Raw genomic sequence first — 19,530 nt, 5'->3', positions numbered from 1 at the left:
TTTTTTTTTTTTTAAATCTTCTTCCTTCACACTATTTTCATATGTATATGTGTATGAATCAGTTGATTCCTAGATGGGTGAGTGAGAGAGAGAGGGGTGGGGAGAGAGAGACTATGAATCTGTGTGTGTGTGCTTCCTTATCTTTAGTGTAGTAATTCTCTTTGCTTAAGCGTATGTGTGTGCGACAGTGAATCAGTGTGTGCGTGCTTCCTGTTGTCAAATGATATATCTTAAAAAATATAGTAATTCTCTTTGCTGTGATGGGGGGAGGAGGGGGGGGGGAGTAAGAGAGAGAGGGACTGTGTATCAGTGTTCGTTTCCTGCAGTGAAGTAGTATGTCTTTAATGTGGTAATTATCTTGGCTGCTTTTACCTCACACCAGCCCCTTCTGTGCTTGTTAATGTTGGTTTTTGTGTGTTGTTTTTAGAAACCATATTGGAATTAATATGTTTTCTCTTTTGAGATGAGATAAATGGAGTCATTTGAATACCTGCCCTTCCCCCCTCCCTCTCTCTTTCCCCCACCCTTGCCCTCTCTCTCTCTCTCTCTCTCTTTTTTTCTCTCTCTCTCTCCCAACAGCCCCCTGCACCCCCCTCTCCCTCTCCCACCCTTGCTGTGTGTATGTATTTACTTTTTGTCTATCTTCCAACCCCCTGTATTTTCTGGTATAATTTGCTGTTTTCATGAGGGTTGGATGAAAACAGGCCATTGTGTGCTTACCCATTTTCCCTCAATTATTTTTAAAAAAAATAAAAAATAAAAAAAGTTTTGATTTGATTTTCTCTTCCCCTCTCTCCCTCCCTGAAACTTAAAAGTGATCCGATATTCAAAACTTGATATTAGTTGCTGGTACTGTAAAGTGATGATTTTTTTGTGGATGTTTTGGTGGGAGGGGGAGGGGGGAGTCTGCAGCAATACTTATTCCACAGAGGAAAAGAACCAGCAAAAAATATAACAGATTTTTGGGGGGGTTGTTTTGTTGTTGTTTTTTAATTTTGATACATACACAATTCAATTGCATATATCCATTTGTGTCAGTAGTAAGTATATTGTCGTCTTCACAGAAAAAAGTGGCAGCAAAAAGATATAACAAATCTTTCCCTTTTTTATTTTCAAATTTTCATACACACACAGTTCAGTTACTTAATCCATTTGTGTCAGTAGTTTATTGTCCACTCACTATATATCAAAACATATTTACCAAATACATTTATGAACGAGATGTTTTATGATTCAAAGGGAAGACATATGAAGCTTAACATTTGACACTCGCTCACAGATTGTAGTGGAGCACACAGGGCCAGGAAGCTCTGCAGAGCTACACAAATTGATTTCATAATTTTACAGTTTTTCTGTTGCTTTTTAATGTTAGTCGCCTACGAGTTTGATATATGAAAGCCATTTCTCGTTACATTTTGAATGCCATCATTTCAAATAGATGCGTGTGTTTTCTCTTTTCCATTTTCCGTCAGAAATCTTGCTCAGTATGCTGAGACATCTTGATTTATTGTTATTTGCAGGCATAGTCCATTCCGACAGCACAAAACGAAAGACAAACATGAAATTGATCGCATGACAATGACCATGGTAAGTATCGAAACATGGTGTCATTCCGTGTATGTATGCACACATGTGAGGGTGTGCACAAGGATATATATATATATATATATATATATATATATATATATATATACACATGTGTATATTTGGCTTTGTCAACAGTAAAAACTTTTTTTTTCTTATTACTGTGTGTTTGTATTGGACACTCCAAAGAAAAGCAGAAATTCTAACTGCTTTATGAACGTTCATATCTTTTGGCATTGGAGCGGTGCCTGTTCAACTTATAGAAGCAACAGACAGGAGACAGTAACGCATAAGAATGGCTAGTGTTAGAAGGGCGTCAGCCTCCCTGGTTAGACTCTAGACCTTAAAAAGTTTGGTTTTCTTTGATGGCAGTCCTTTTCTCTGAGGGGGTGTGGGAGGGGGGTGCATTTTTCTTCGACTAGTTTTAGGGATCCCTTTTTGTTTGATGATAAAGATGTTCACAAACCTTTATCAGTTGTCTGGCATTGGATTTCTCAGAAAATTGTGAATCAGGTAGCAATGTGTGCTGTGTTTTGTGAGCAAGTGGCAGGTAACTTGATTTTTTTTTTTTTTTTTTTTTTTTTTTTTTTTTTTTTTTGCTTTTATTGATGGAATGGTGGGGTTGGATTGCAGCCTTGATTGCAGATGCAGGTGTTGATAAGTCCTTAGACTGGTCTGATCAGACAGTCATAATTTTACCCCCCACCCTCACCCCCAAAATGTGACTTACCAGAGTTAATTGCCTGAAAATGAGTGCTGATTTAATAAAGTATAGAAGTTGTAATGAAGACCGGGACAGTTTGAAAGATTGATGGATCTATATTCAGATTGTGAAACAATGAAATGCTGATCAGTGTTGCATGTTTAAGATGGAATAGCTCCTTTTCCAGCACACATTCAGCAAACACACTTTTATGGCGATTGACAAAAAATGTTACGAGTGTGTTACTGGTAACCACCCACTCCATCTCTTCCCCCATTCCTCCTCCCCCCTCCCCCGGCCTTTATGCTTTTGTTGTTGTACAACAGGAATCACACATGAGCCATGAAGGCTTTTGTCTCTTGTTACAATTCGTTTACAAAAGCAGATATATGTTGAAAAGCAATGGTCAGTTGGCCATGTGAAGGTTCTCTGTGGGCCAGCAGTGAGAGGTTGCCAAGCCCCCTCTTCAAGGATGTGCCTTTTGGAGTCAACTGCTTGAAATGAATGGTGTTAACATTGTTAGTATTTGCTGAGTTATCAGTCCACATTAATTTCTGTTGTGTATACAGGCTTGGAATAGCAGCCTTTTCCAGAAAGGTTTGTCATAGCAGATACAGATACAAGTGGTTTTGAACAGGACCATTTATTCGGAAAGTTATCAGTTTCATGTGATGAAGCTATGGCTTTTTTGTTGTTGTTTTTTTCTTAATAATTAAAACTTTTTCTTTTATTTGCTTGTGTTACATATACTTTAGCTTTATACTAAAGATATGTATTGCTGCTGTTATATTTGTATATAATCTCTTCTTGTATGATGTAACTTGTAAGAGCTGAAGAAGTCATAAATTGCCATGGCATAATTACTGCTAAGGTCTTTGGTTATTTGTTATTGTTATGTTGTTTGGGTGTTTTTGAATTTATGATTCATTGATTGGCATTAGTTAGTTGCATGATCACACTTTTTTTCTTTTCTTTTCTTTTTTCTTTTTTTGTTTGGCATATGTATTATGTATGTATTATGTTGAATGAAGTTTCACAAATAAGTATCACTACCTGTTGGTCTTCTTTTGGTAAGTGTATGTGTTTGTATATGTATTTTTAGTTTGCTTTTTTATTATTTTCATTCAGTTTTGCATGCTTTATTAACTGTTTTGTTTTGTGTGTTTCTTGTGCTTTTGTGTTTGTCTGCTTCTTTCTTTCTTTGGGTTCCGTGTGTGCGTCTGTTTGTGTGTTCATGTTTTGTTGTTTGGATGGGTGGGTGTGTTCATGTATGCGTGTGTGTGTGAGCATGTGTGCTTGCGTGCGAGTGTGTTTGTTTGTGTGTGTGTGTGTGTGTGCATTGGAGTGTACGCGTGATTGTGCATGTCTTCCCCTTCTCTTTGCTGCGCTTTGTTTGTTTGTTTTTGTGAAATTTTGACGCAGAGTATTGAGCTGCCAGACTCGATGTCCCCCGAGATGAAGGGGCTTTTGGAGGGACTTTTGAAACGTGATGTAGAGGAGAGACTGGGATGCAGAGGAAGAGGGTAAAGTACTGTTTATATTGAATACTCCGGTGTATTGCTTAATCAGGTGAATAAGACTAGCAGATGGTTTTAGATCTTGACCGACAGTGATATTGTGAAAAAGATTTCTTTGTACATGCTTCGTTAGACTCTTGGAGACAAGGACTTACTTGCTGCCCAAGGCCTCTCTTCTTTATTTCTGCTCTCTCATTTCAAAAATTGAATATAAATAAAGTTGGCTCTTTTTTTTTCAGAAGCTTGCATGTGCACACACACACACTCACTCATTCACTGTTTTTATGCACTCATGCACACACTTGGTTTTACTGTTAAGGGATTGCTTGCTTAGCTGCTGTTGATTGAACAGTGTTTGTTGTCAACTAAAATGGCCCCAGTCCACTGCCCACTCCTTTCCCCTCATGTGTTCTATTTTGTAGTGACATTAGATGTCAACAGTTTACACATGTTCATTAACATGGGGTTGTACAGAAAAGTAACAGTTTTATCTTGGTTCCTTTCATCTCTACAGTTCTGTTGTGGAGAATTTTGTTCTTAAAATGGTTTCTGTTGTCAATTTTCAGTTATTTTCTTGATTGTGAGTTTTTTTTAAGTGGGAGTGGACCAGAAGTGCTAAGTAGTAATACAAGGGGGAAAAAACCCAAACATATTGATAATGATAAAATTATGGTACTTTTTCTTTTCTGTGTTGTAAATACTGCTTACTATCACTGCAGATGTTCATTTGGTTTGATTTTGAATATTGGTCACAGTGTTACGGTCCTGGTCTATGTTTGTTCAGCCATTACCAGATTTCTTCGGGGGAGGGGCAGGAGGGGAGCGATGGCATCTCTGATGTGTTGAGTTAGCCCCTGATGCCTGTTTTGCCATTGCAGGGCCCAGGAGGTGAAAGAATACACATTCTTCAAAGGCATTGACTGGACCCAGGTGTACCTGCAGAAGTACCCCCCACCCCTGATCCCCCCCAAGGGCGAAGTCAATGCGGCTGATGCTTTTGACATAGGGTCCTTCGACGAAGAGGACACCAAGGGGATCAAGGTGCTGTTCCTGTTAACTTTTTGTCAGCTGTGTGTTCCAAGTGTTAAGGGCTGGACATGATAGTTTGTCAGTGAAGGAAGTGGCTAGTTATATGAAGGTTTGTGGTTGTAAATTTAATGAAGACAGCAAAAGAATTACTATACAGTTACGTCAGCAGTAGGTATGATAGGGGCAATGAAAGTGCAAGGTTTTCCAGAGTAAAATGGTTTAACCCCTTCAGCACCCTGAGATGGAAATTTCTGTCAAAAAAAAAAGTGCCCAGGAATAGAAATTTCTGTCCATGCATTGTAGGAATTTTTCGATCACAGAATACTTAAACTCATATAAAATTGTCATAATTGGATAGTGTGATCATTTTCCTTTCAGGAAAAGTATTGGTTATGTATGCTTTTTGTAGTTTGTAAGCTGTAATTTTTGTGTAATATAACCCTCTGATACCAAAACATCCCTTGGCAAATAGTTGTCACTGAGCATAAAATAGGCTGGGCACTGAAAGGGTTAGGATAAAGAAAGAAACATGCGCGTACACACTGCAGCAACACTTTATAAGTGGGTGTGCACACATGCACACATACACACAAACACAAACCCATACTATCTCACACACACGCACACACACACACGCACGCACGCACATACATATATATATATGTATATTTGAACCTGCACCATAAACAATGAACCTTTATGCAGTGTTCATTGATTTAAGAAACAAGGACTGTTTCATTATTTAAAGAGAGAGATATACAAGGGGCTGAATGTTGCCAAGTAAGTCAGTGTTGGCTTACACATGCACAACACACACACCGTGAGATAGATATCATGAATCATGGCAAAGTTTGGTTGTTGTTTTTTTTTGGTGGATCACATACATGGACCTTGTCCAATGACCAGAGAAAAAATATAAATATAATTACCCACTTAGCACAAATACATTTACATACCTAGGTATTCTTCTCTTACTAAAGTTGAAAATCATTGATTTGTGAGCGAGTGCATGCATGTGTATTTGTGTGTGTGTGTGTTCAGTCCATGTGTACATGTGTGTGTATTTGTGCATGTGTATGTGTTTTTGTGATATATGTGTGTGTTCATACGTGCTCATGCTTGTGTATGTGTGTTCATACATGTGTGTGTGTGTGTTGCAACCACTACAGCTGACAGAGTCAGACCAGGAGCTGTATCGCAACTTCCCGCTAGTGGTGTCGGAACGCTGGCAGCAGGAGGTGGCTGAGACCGTGTTTGATGCCATCAACCAGGACACTGACAAACTGGAGCAGAAGCGCAAATCCAAGCCCAGCAAGATTGATGATGTCGATTTGGGTGAGGAGATCTTTCCCCACTGTCCTCTTCTTTCGTGTGTGTATGTGTGTGTGTTTTGTTTTCTTGTTTGTATGTTGTTGTTTTTTTTGGGGGGGATGAGTTGAGGAGTAGTTTGAATGTTATAATACAAATGGATTTAAGAATGTAGATGGTTTTGTTTTTTTTGCTGTGGAAGAAGTTTTTACGGCAGCAGTTCATTTTAGAAAGGAATTTCTCAGCAAAGGAAATTGCCATGGCTTCTCAGATACAGTTTGATCATCCTTGCGTTTCTATTTTTCATCCAGTAGGGTGTGTACTGGCATTGAAAACACATTCCTTGATTCCTTTAATTCTCACTAATCCATGGAACAATGTATCTTGTCCTCACAAGTTTTTTGTTTGGTGTACGGTTTTCAGGGGGAAGCTTTTTCTCTTTTTTTTCTGAGCACAGAGATTGGCATGGAAAGGTACCGTGTGTTTCATATATCCTGCATGTTGAAAGTAAAGTAAAAGATACTTGGAAATGAAAGAGTTTTCAAATAACGGCAGTGAGAAAACGTGATCATAATTCTGCTATTTTGCAGATGAACTGTGGCAAGACAACTTCAGAAAGTCTTTAATAGAATGTAATGAACTCACATTCATTCAACTGATACAATTTTGCAATTCACATATATCAGTGATTCTGACCTATTCAAATGATGAATTAGGTTATTTGAGCATGCATTTGGACCTGATAATGAATGAATTTGCATATATACATTCATAGTGGTAGATGGCAGCAGAGATGATGATAATGTCAACTTCCAAACAGGAGGAAACTAATCAAGATTCGACCATACCGTTTCTAGGAGAGTGAACAAAAAAGGCAAGCTAGTTACTTTAGTTGTGTAGTGACTGAATTTTAGAATTAGAATGCAATGATGTGTAAACTCAAAGGCTGGATTACGGAATCGTCTATCACCCCCTTTCCACCATTTTCTCCTTTGAGTTGCAAGGATTATTAATCTAAATTTCTGGTTTGGAGTCTAGTTTTCACCCCTTCCAATTGAGACATTCAAAAATAAAAAATGAAGATACTAAAAAGTTGATGTAATGTGTATCACACTGTTGCGCACCTAAGCACCAGCTGGGTTCTGTTATGGAAATAAGTTAAATCCCTTCAGAAACCACAGACAGGCTTTAGACATAGCTTTATTTGGTCCCAGTGGATGTGGAAGGCTCTATCAGTATAAAATTTATCACACCCTCTGGAATTTCGGTGCTGGAAATCTGCTTCCTTATTTTCTACCTAGCTGGTCTATAATCGCCTTGAGGTTTATTTTTGTTTTGTTTTATCTGAAAAGCCTTGAATATTTTTAATATCTTTTTTGGTCCTGTTAGTTGGGCGCTTTTTCTATGTTGTATTCTCTTCTTTTTTTTTTTCTTTTTCTTTTTTTTCTTCTTTTTTTTTCACCTGGGATGTGTGAGTTGTCCATTAGCAATGCTTGGTTTTATATACCCGTTATATGTGATTTTGTGAAATATGTACGGATACTACAAGTATGTCTTTGTTCTTTGTTGTTGTTTTTTTTCAAACCTGTGACAAAAAAATGACAAAATGGTCAGAGACATATAAGGTTATATGCATGAATATGAGTATACCTATGTTGTTTTTGTGTATGTGTGTGTGTGTGTGTTTTGTATAGGTTCTGTGGGATCAGTATATATTATTTTTCAGCCCTAATATTCGTCTGTGTGGTTGTATTTTTGGCATACAAGGCTTCTAAAATGTGAGAAGTGTTGGGGGAGAGGGGGGGGGGTCTCTTGGACTCTGTTACCATAGTTTTAGGGGTCCCTGACTACCTTCAGAGGGTCAGTCTTATGCTGCACATTCTAATTGATTCTGCATCAATATAACACACACACACACAAACACAACACACAACACACACACACACACACACAGAGATTCTCATTGTGTGTGTCTCTCTCTTTCAATATATATATATATATATATACACATTGATATATATTAACATCATATTGGTGATAAGGTTGTAACAAAACATTCAGTGCGCAAGAGGGTTTGGCAGAAAGACATTTGTGATGATGAGTGGTCCAGATATTTGTGTTCTTATGTTTTCTTTTGGGTAATAAATGGATTAGCTCTTCTTTCTCTGTGTAGTGTGTCATTTTATGCCTTGAAGTCCACATGTAAGCCGTTTAGTTTGTGGTCACAGTCATTTGCATCCCTGCAGTTAGGTTATTGAACCTGTGCACTAACTATGATTACATGAACAACTGCAGGAGCAGGCTTATTAAAAGGGGAGCTTGCTTCTGTTTTGTTATTCATGAGGTTCATGGAAATCAGATTGCAAGTCTCAGAACTCAATGAAAATTACCAGGTTTTGTTAATATAAGCTGGCATTATGAATGTCTGTCAGTTTGTGTGTCAAGCTTTGGTAGTGTTATGAATTTGTGATGCGTGCATCACCTGTGGCTGCCAATCCATTTCAGATGAAAGGATGTTGCTTTATTTTGATTAATGGTTTCAGGAATTACCTTTTTTTGTGTGGTTACTTACAGTTTGAAATAGCAAATGCGAATGGAAGTTTAAGTCTGATAGAAATTACTATAGCGTCAGTTCTTACCATCCCTTGATTACAACAAACGAGGATTGGCAAGTCTTGACTGATATGCTTCAAGGTCATCAGTGCTTGGAGATTTTGTGTTGTGGGGTTTGTTTTTTTTGTGTGTTACTGTGAGTGTGTGTGTGTGCTGACCGCCCTGTTGCCTTTTAGCAGGTCCCACTGACTGTATCGTGGAGGGAGAAGTGTTGAAGCTGGGCGGCCCTTTCCTGCAGACCTGGCAGAAGAAGCATCTCAAGCTGTACCCCAACCGCCTGGAGTTCTACCACAAGACTCGAGACGGACAAGTCACTCGCAGCAAGGGAGTGGAGGTGTGTAGGCTGTTTGCTTGTATGTGTGTGGAGGGGGGCAGGGGTTGTGATATGCTTAAACTCTGATTCAACATGCACAGCAGGAGGCTTGTTATCTATTGTGTTTCCTTTCATAAACTTGGTATGGTGGGTAAGGTTTAGTTTGTGAGTCTGTTTCCGTCTGTGCTGTACACAACTTTGTGTAAAAGTTAAAAAAAAAAAAAAAATTGAAGTAGTGTTAGATTTGAAGAATCAAATCAAATCATATCACACTTCACTTCTGCCTTATATTGTCCCTGCATTGAGTTGATTAGATGGGTGACAGGAAATGTCACCAGCCTGTGTAATTGGTAGATAAGATGAAGAAAAAGCTTTGTTCCCTTGATCCTTGACTTTTGTGGCAGGCTGGAAGGAGTTAGGTGCTCCACTTACAACAAAACTATATTTAGGTGCTACAGTTACAGCAGTACTATATTCTATATTTAGGTGCCACAATTGCAACAAAACTATGTTCTGTACAAAAAATGTGTGGGTGATAAGGGATGAAGGTGTTATCCAGTTTGCTGGCTTTGTCTTCTAAACATGTGTTTGGAGGAAATAAGAGAGAGAGTGTTTGACACTGAATTAGTTCAGGATACAAAATTCCCCTCATCACCATGCAATGAGTAAGAACAGCCTTGCTACGTATTCTGCAGCGTGGAAGGGTTCTTTCAGTACATTATCACATTCCACAAGCTTGCTGCTTTGGCTATCCTATAAAGAAGGATGAAAGCTGCGAGGTGAGCTGTGTATTGTTATCATTGAACATGTGCAGATTGATTATTCATGAAATGTTGTTCCAGAATGAACTTACTCTTAAGCAGAAGTATTATCTCATTTTAACAGTAGGTATTTTTTTTTTAATTATCTGTTAGGAATGATATTACTTTTTGTTAAGTTTTCTTTTTTTCTTAATTTTTTTTTTTTTTTTTTTTTTTTTAATGAATCTGTGTAACGAACATCTGCATTTCAACAGCTTGAACCGGAAGGTTGCATTGCAGCTTGCATTGCATCTTGCTGTCTTTCATACAAAATAACTTATGTGCAAGTAAGCATCAGATTTGAAAGTAAGCGTCAGTTGATGGAAACCTTGTCAATTAAGACCACCTATGATTTCAGGCTGGGCAAGCAACAACCATGGTCATAAGTTGCTACGAGGAGACCTTGCTGTTAAGATTGTCTTGCATTCTCTCTATTCAAATTCACTTCTTTTTTTCTTTTTTCTTTTTTTGGTGATCTTAATGGCAAGGTTTCAGTTCACTGTAATCAACCCACATCGCACCAGCTACCAAATATTCAGGCATTAGTAAACTAAGGAATTACAAGTGGCATGTGCAGTATGTGTATGAGAGATAGAGAGAGAGAGAGAGAGAGAGAAAGAAATCCTTTATAACGAGCCGTTTGTGTGCGTGTCCAAATGTGAAACAACTTTAAACTAAAACAAGAGAGGCAAGGCCTTCAAGACTCACTTGTGATGCACTTTTTTTTTTAAATCTAATCGTTAAAATGTGTTCTGTATTTGTTATTATAAAGCTTCAGGTTAAAAGAAAAAAAAAGTCCTAACGGCAGATTCGAACCCCGTGTGTTCGGGTGAGAAGAAACTGTCTTACCCATTACACTATCATGGCTCCTTAGCTGACGTTCAAAAATATAGCATTTAAACATGCTTTTTTAAAGGGCGATAAATCGATTGCGGTATTCACAGTGAGAACGCTGTTTAAATCATATTATTCTGGTGTATGTTGGGCATTCAAAAAATCTTTAAGGGCAATTAAAAATTCTTTGTAAGTCTGCGGTAAAGGAGACGTGGCTATCGCTGCAATCACACTGCAACATTTAGCCGTTTTCTCTGGATCTAGATAGATGTACAAGTTTAGTTACACCCGGTTGACACGCTCGATTCAATTTCTCTTTTATGTTCATTCTAGTTTTATAGTTTTAAAGTTGTTATGAAAATTGAGTATTTTGTTAAACTAATAACATGTAAAGCCAAGTACAAGTACTTCTAAACGTCGTATGAAGTGAAAAGGACTTCATTTTGAGAAAAGTCAAGACGGGAAATTTTTACGTTTCATCAATTCAAGGGTATTAACTCTTATGGTTTATTTTTAACTGTGAATTCCGACTGATTCTGTGGATATTTTTATGGCAGTTTGGGACATAATCCAGTAAGTGATGAGGCGTTCACAAATCCTTCTCTGAATAAATATTTAACGGTCTCCTTCTCCAACTTTCCATCACATGTTATCGTGTATTGTCGATTGAATATAGGATTGAACAGGCAGGTCAACAACTTGAAACAAAATGGCGTCGTTCGCGAAGAATGTGAGCACACACTTTGAATATGTATAAATATGTGTACGCAATTGATTTTTGCCTATGATCTTCAGGGCTTAGCCAATAGATCTATAAAGTCCACTCGTGTATTGATTTTAGTATTTTCCGAAAAAGACCATTTGGGCGAATGAACATAGTGAAAGCCCTGTACACTGTGAGTAAAACACACAAGCTTTTTATGTATTGAGTATAATTTCAAAATGTAATGTTTAAGATGAGAAAGATCAGTTTAAAGCAAATTAAGCCCCCTAGCATTAATTACAGATTAATTTCCCTTTTTTACTATCAGCACCAAAGACGTGCAAAATAAATATAACTTCCATGCTTAGCAAAAGAAGTTCCTGTTCGAACAAAAAATGATAAAAATGAGTGCTCTTGTTGTGTCAGAATATCAGATCAAAGTGCCAAATTCAGAGAATAAAAAAAAATATAAATATAACAGTAAATCCAGTTTGCATATAATTTGGCTTCGTTTTTTCCTTCTTTTTTTCTTCTTTTTTTTGTGCCCATCCCAGAGGTGCAATATTGTTTTAAACAAGATGACTAGAACTGAATTTTTCCTATTTTTATGCAAATTTGGTGTCAACTGACACAGTATTTGCAGAGAAAATGGCAATGTTAAAGTTTACCACGGACACACACACACACACACACACACACACACACAAAAAGGCACACCTACCCAAGGCTGAAGTGGGAAGAATGTGGAGGATGAACAAGACAGCTGTCTCAACTGGTAGTAATGAAAACTTTCGACAGGTTTCAAGCACAGCAACAGCATCCTTGCTTGTGTTCTGTCAGTGGTATTCCTTACTGCCAGGTGAAGAACTGAGGGTCAGGTTTCTAGTCTTCTGAAGGAGATGAGTGCTAAGCCGTATCGAGGATTCTATGAAAACTCTATTGCGATTATCACTGGGTGGATAAGGGTGGTGGTTATTGTTGCTATTATGAACAGCAGGTTGAAATTATACTAGCCATATGTTTAAGTTCTATTGGATTGATGGGAGGAGCCTGCACTGTAGTTACATGTGCTTGAAGGTGTGCAGGACATGATAAATCGTATCATTTGAATTACAGACGGGAAGAGGTAACAATGTGCAAAGGACAAGATGTTATTGTTAACTGAAGTTTATTAAAGATTTTTTGCTGGAACTGGAAGCCAGATGTAATCATAGAATCACATGTGTATGTGGAAACATAAGAACTCAAATCCACTCATGTGTGCCCATATGAGTAAAGGAGATTATACCTGATCTGTTAATACCATGGAAAGTGTATGAAGATCTAGCATCCATGAAATGTCAATTTTTAATTGCCATATTTGATTGCTTAAAAACTCTGTATTTGAAAACTGAATTCATGATTATGGCCTGTGCAGCAAATGGCACTGGCCCTGGATACGTTTGATTCATACTATCATAGATTAGTCAGAGGACACCATGACATTTCTTTTAAGGTAGATCTGTGTAACATGACATTGTTTAGTTTTTGTCTGTGAGTATGCTGCAGTGCATATAATGCCACTTGTAATTTCTTGGCTCACATGTGTTAACAAAGTGAGTTGCTGTAATAACCTTGTGTCTGTGGTAAACGTCAAGTTTGATTTTCTCTGGTAATACTTTGTCAACAAAATTTGGCTAAAAGGTGGGGGTGGGGGGAGTTATATATCCATGCATTACAATAGTAGGGGTTCAAGACTTGGATTAAACCCAAATTCCAGATTGTGGAAATTTTATTTCACTTGCATCTGGATCTGCAAGATTTTATTTGGGTTGTTTATGGAGTGTTGCTAGATTAGTTCAAGTCACATTTGGTTACATTGCGGATTTCAGACAGCATGATATTCAATTTTTGTCCATATTTAAAAGAAAAAGAACATTCTGGACAAACAACGCTAACTACTTCATCAGTGTGTTAATTGCATGCCAGTATTGTATAAGCAGAGTACTGAATTAACTGGAATAAATTTTCTAAATATTCATGTCAGCAACATGATTTTCAACTCTTTGTCCACTTTCTGGTCTCAAAAGTCGGTTTCAATTAGAATTATATAGCATGCAATAGCTACTTTTGTAATAAAGTATATGAGCAGTAAAGACAGTCGGATATGAAATATTGATGGATATGATCATAGTTGATGTTGGCTGCATTTGTTGGAATCATCCCTTCTATTCGACAAGCACTTGTTTCGTTGATGAGCAGAAAAATATTGTTTGAATTGATAAGTGTACTCAGTATAGTTCAGGGTTTTTGTTTGGGGGGGGGTGGGGGGTAGTGATTCACAGTACTTTACTTAGTTTTTTGTTTGGTTTGGATTGGTTGTTGTTTTTTGTTGTTGAACTGATAGGAATCATGTGTGAGTCATGAAGACTTCGCCTCTAGTGTTCAAAAGTTAAATAGATTGTTCCAAGAAAGGTGCGATTTGGGTTGAGTGCAGGTGTGTTCGTGTTATATTTACTTATTTGCTTCTGTTATGTGATTTTTTTTTTTTTGTTGTTACTTGTGCCATTCTTCACTCTTTTAAAACATAGAGGAATATGACTAAGACATCTTCTATTACTGAGTTGTGCTAAGTGCTCTGTGAATGGGCTGTTTTCAGTGGATGAAATAGATGTATACCACCACAGTAAATTTGCTTTTCCTCTATTGTTTGAAAATCTCTTTCCCTTGTTTAGACCGTGACAAAGAAAAGTTGTGGCTGCCCATAATGAATATCACCTGGTGCATCATTGCAGTTCGGTACATTGATGCAGTCTTCACGGAAAGAATTTCTTGTAGTTTTTGTTTCTAAATGCGCAAATGACATTTATCTGGAACAGCATTTGCGCAGCCTGATAAGCATGAACACAGTTGGATATGAAAAGAGATGATGTTTTGCAGAATCTGTTCCACTGTTTCATATGTTGTTTATCTTTGTTTATTCATATTGCGTTACTTGGTTTCTTTGTTCTGTTCTTATGTTCTTTTTAATTTTGATTATGTTGCAGTTGTAATTAATATGAATTGATTTTCAGTAATATGTTATGGCAGATCACTCAAAAGATTTGGTGCATCACACCCAAAATGAAGTAGATTTCTGTGACTTTAAGAGAACTTTTAAACACCAGGACTTAAAAAAGTTGACTGATCAGCAGCCTCATAAAGACTTTTGTGCTGTCACAGTGAAAGAGGTGTAGAGTGAGTGTTGTGAGAGGGTGTGGTTTTTATTTGTTTTTTGTGAAAGGTGATTTTTTACTTGATCCTGTGTGACTTTCTTCCCATGGGAGTGAAGATCAGTTGAGTTGACACTCGTGACAGATGATTGTGCTTTAAAAATGATAGTTGTAATAATTTATATTTTTATATTGCTATAATTCAACCTGAAGCAAGCTCTAAGTGTAATAATTTATATTTTTATATTGCTATAATTCAATCTGAAGCAAGCTCTAAGTGTAATAATTTATATTTTTATATTGCTATAATTCAACCTGAAGCAAGCTGTAAGTGCTGTACAAATCCAACACTGACATTAATTGAATTAACACAATGAAATTGAGACATATAAAGGAATCTTGAGAGTTATAACATGTTCATGGATTATCAGCACAGTTTACAAGACCAACAAATATATACCCTAAATGCAGGAACTCTTACACTCAATCACACATGCACAAAACAATAGGTAAACAATTGAGATAAGAGCAATTACAGTTATAATGTGTATACATGTACCTAAGAAGCATCAGTGGTGTATAATAGATATGGATTACTGTAATTTAATTAAGTGCAGGAATGATTCGTTTCAGGGGCATGTTGTCAGTGTCAGGGCTGTCATTTCCCCAGATATTTTGCTGTACAGGTTTTTATTTGTGTCATTTTAATTTCTGTGTCCAGCATTTTTTTGTTGTTGTAATCATAGGCAATGAAAATTGAGGATGTTTTTTCATTTACTCATTTAAGATAAAATGCACCAAGGAACATTTGGTGAATACTAATATCAAGTGTTTAAAAACTATGAATTAAGAAAGATACAGAATTGTTTAATGATAATGCATCAAGGAACATTAAGTGAATACTAATTTTTAGTGTTAAATGAAAAATATGAAATCATTTGATTATACGGCATTAAGGAACATTGATTGAATGCTCATGTTAAATGTTGAAAAAAAGAACAAATTATGATAAACCTCAAATTGGTTGATAATTCATGGCCCTACTGATACCTGGACTGGGTGACAAATGTTTTTCAAGATGATTCCCAGTTAACTGTTTTGATTAATCTTGTATCTGTTTCCATTATAATTGATTTGTTCCTGATACTTATGACATCGCATCTGATGGGGGTGCATGAATTGCTGGACCTGTAAGATGCGGTTGTGACAGAGGAATATACTTTGAGGAACGAGATGCCAAACCGTCTTTCTGTCTTGTTTTCCTCAGCTGATCTCAATGCTGGACATCAAAGAGGTGTTCGCAGAGTTCCAGAAGTTGAACAAGACGGAGAACTGCATTGTCATTCAGCTCAAATCCGACCAGAAAATAGCCATCACATCTCCTGTAAGTTACTTTGTGGTGTGGTCATCTGTGTAGAATATGCACTTGAGAACTTTTTACTTTCTTCGCTCAACAGAATGTGTCTGTGTGTGTGAGAGAGAGAGAGAGAACAGCACCAGAGATAAGACGTGCTGACCTGTGTGTGTGCTTGTGTAGGTGTGTGTGTGTGCTTGTGTAGGTGTGTGTGTGTGCTTGTGTAGGTGTAAGTGTTACTTCCCCCTTTTTCCTATTTTTTTAATGGAAAACAAAGAACTTAATGGTTGTTTGTTTTTTTGTGTGTGTGTGTTGTTGTTGTTTTTTAAACTTAGAACTTACGTTTTTTGTGTCTTTTTTTATTGTATGTAGTGAATCATTGTATTTTTTAGCTTATAATTATCAGATTTATGGTATATCATTATGTATTGCCCCAAGGATACACACCAACCCAGCTGTGGCAAAGTGGTTAATGTTGCAGACTGATTTCGAAAGACATGAGTTCAAACTCAGTCAGAGGCAGCAGAATCTTGTCAGGGGGCTTTGGGGTCCATGGCCAACACCAACCCTGAGTTGTGCTTGGGAAAACTAGGAACACACAATCAAGTGCCATCCACGTCATTGATGCATCTTTTGGGGCGTAGCTAAAATTACATGACCAACTTCTTTGCGTTTGCTGTCAGTCAGTCAACGCACATTTGACAACAAATAGAGCCATCTTCTCTGGATGCCACAGAAGTGACTGGGCAGCAGCCAAGGTTCTCTTTTGTTACACCATGTCATGGCAGTGGACTGCTGGGACTGTGTGTGGCACACAGACACCTAGATGTGGCTTTGTGGCTAAAACAGACTGAACATTAGAGCAGCAAAAGAATAGTGTGTAAATCAGCGTCTGGTTTTATTATGATAGTAATACTGGTAGTAGAGTGATGGCCTAGAGGTAACACATCCGCCTATGAAGTGAGGGAATCTGAGCGCGCTGGTTTGAATCACGGCTTAGCCGCCGATATTTTCTCCCCCTCCACTAGACCTCCACTAGACCTTGAGTGGTGGTCCGGACGCTAGTCATTCGGATGAGACGATAAACCGAGGTCACGTGTGCAGCATGCACTTAGCGCATGTAAAAGAACCCACAGCAACAAAAGGGTTGTTCCTGGTAAAATTCTGTAGAAAAATCCACTTCGATAGGAAAAACAAATAAAACTGCACGCAGGAAAAAATATTTTTAAAATGGGTGGCACTGTAGTATAGCGATGTGCTCTCCCTGGGGAGAACAGCCAGAATTTCACACAGAGAAATCTGTTGTGATAAAAAAACAAATACAAATACAAATATTGAACACATCAAAGCACTTTTGATTAACAAAATATGCACATGTCACACAGAAGCAAAACTTACCAAAGAATATGTCTATAGACACGCATACATGCACACAGATACACACAAAAGTGAGAGAATGAAAGTGATAGCAACAGTTGCTGAACTAGTTGTGGGGACTGACCATTCTTACGGCCTTTCGAAATTCTGACATTTCTGGTAGCATTTGTTTTTAAAGTCTGCACCAGTTTTTGCTACTATCTAATACTGTATACATTATCTGAAAAGGTATTGATTAGATTGATAAATGCACTGAATTTGCCTGTACAGTCAGAGTTTTAAAAGATTACATTATGGTAATCCAATGTTTCAAAATAGTTGTTTTGGTATTTATGAAACTGACGATGTAACTTGCTTGAATGAAGAATCTTCAGGAATATTTACCCCTCTGAAAGACAACAAATGGATATATAGAATGTGTGTTTATTTTATCATGTCATGAGTGAACAAAAAATATTTTGATTAATCCTTTGACTCGTGGAAGTATCTGTAATTTTTGCAAAAAAGCTCTGTAGTCTGTTAAAAAATATATGATTAAGACAGTGCAAAAAAAAATTGCTCCCACCCACACACTCACAAACACTATTATACAATACTGCAACAGAGAATCACACTGAAAACAATATTTCAGCTTGATGCTTTCGTCTAGAGGGTTTCACAGTAAATGCAACCCCCAAAATGAAGATTTCAAGTTAAAATATAAGGGGGAGGGGAGGGGGCGGGGTTCCACACCCACTTCCAGCATGACCCCGCCCTCTGCCTGTCAGTGTGCTTTATAGCATGTAGGCTAATCATCATCAGGATAACTAGAATCACTTCAGTTGATCAACAACGTTTGTTGTCTGTCACATCTTTGTAGTTGCTGTTGTCATCTTTTTGCACCAGATGAACAAAATTCTTGTCACCTCTTCTAAACTGTACATCCTGGTAGCCATGTTGACATGTTGAACAACTTCTTACTATTTAAAACTTGTAAAAAAAAAAAAAAAATTTATGTTTAAAAACACATCTAAATCAAGCCAAAACTTGCTATGATATCGCTTCAAACATGCTTCAAGGCAGTTGCCATTTGCAACGAAGTATGCATTCTTGCATGACCAGATGACTGTTGATAATGCAGTTACCTCAAAAACCATGGATATCTCCGCTGCCGGGAGTGAAAGGCTTAAATACATTTCATGACACATCCTTGGTTAACATGATTTCAATTGAAACAGATCAAGGCTGTTTGGTATAAGGAATGATAATAAGTAAATTAAAAGAATTGCATATTGATAAATATCCCATAACTGTCTTTCTTTGCCTTTGTGTTCAGGACCGGGTGCTTATTAACCAGTGGAAGGATGAGATCATCAATGGCTTCAACCTCTCGTCACAAATCATGGCCAACATGAACAAAAAGGCGTCAAAACTCTATGGCTCAGCCATTGCCAACAGCCCCAGCAACGAGAACCTGCGTTCCCCACTTGAACATCGCAACAGCAATGGGAGCTAATCCAATCCCTCCTTGCAGGCTACTCTGTGTCCAGTTTCTGTGTCCTGGTGTGTAGCATCACTGAGACCATGAGAAGTGAGGGAGGGGGGGGGTGAATGGAGGCTTCGACACAAAAGCCCTTTGTGACCAGGACAGTGGTGTGTTGATTTTTTTTTTTTAGGGGACAGGGTGGGAACGCTTGACCAGGGAACTGGTTTGTGACTGTGCGACACTGTGCACATTTTCTTTGTGGAGTAGGAATAGAACACACATCTAACTGCAGAGCTTTTATATAGAGACCTCATGAACTCTAGAGGATTGAAGAAAGGGAGGTGTTTACCATGGGGAGCTGACATGACAAACCAGATGAACTTCTGAACATTTCCACCTTGTATGGACGACTCTACAAGCTTGAAAAAAAGCCAACATCAGCACTATGTGCATCGTCAAAGCAATGGGGCACAAAAAAAAAGATGAAGGAATACCATTCCCTTGTGAAAAGGGTATTTTGTGGAAAGAGTCAGTATTGTTCCGTGGAGGTAAGAAGCTAGTCTTTAGCATGGCCAAAAAAGCAACAGTAACAAAAACACACACAAAAATACAAAGATAACACAACACACAATCATGGGCAATAGATCCTGTGTAAAATTGAGAAGAGTTCATCTGGAATTGTCATCATGATTGTTTGGGTGTTTTTTTGTTTGTTTTTTATCTGCTTATGGAATTGTTG

At 37.7% G+C, this 19,530-nt stretch overlaps 1 protein-coding gene across 2 annotated transcripts in view; it reads left to right on the top strand.

The window, feature by feature from the left end:
• The window catches only part of LOC143274815 (G protein-coupled receptor kinase 3-like), a 65,464-nt gene extending 46,230 nt beyond the window's left edge, over window positions 1–19,234 (top strand). Inside the window, exons 13-19 of one of the 2 annotated variants that reach the window (XM_076578745.1) lie at window positions 1,521–1,587; window positions 3,710–3,810; window positions 4,683–4,845; window positions 6,003–6,168; window positions 8,934–9,088; window positions 15,863–15,979; window positions 18,642–19,234. In XM_076578745.1, coding sequence (XP_076434860.1) covers window positions 1,521–1,587; window positions 3,710–3,810; window positions 4,683–4,845; window positions 6,003–6,168; window positions 8,934–9,088; window positions 15,863–15,979; window positions 18,642–18,821 — 949 coding nt within the window. In that variant the 3' untranslated portion in view covers window positions 18,822–19,234. Of the gene's footprint in view, window positions 1–1,520; window positions 1,588–3,709; window positions 3,811–4,682; window positions 4,846–6,002; window positions 6,169–8,930; window positions 9,089–15,862; window positions 15,980–18,641 lie in introns of both variants that reach the window. The other variant, XM_076578744.1, reaches the window with a different exon arrangement.
• Window positions 19,235–19,530: the final 296 nt, after the last annotated feature.

Source organism: Babylonia areolata, chromosome 29 (assembly GCF_041734735.1).
Source record: "Babylonia areolata isolate BAREFJ2019XMU chromosome 29, ASM4173473v1, whole genome shotgun sequence".
NCBI lineage: Eukaryota > Metazoa > Mollusca > Gastropoda > Neogastropoda > Buccinidae > Babylonia > Babylonia areolata.
The sequence above is the reverse complement of the archived record's forward strand: the minus strand, read 5'-3'. Positions and strand labels throughout refer to the sequence as shown.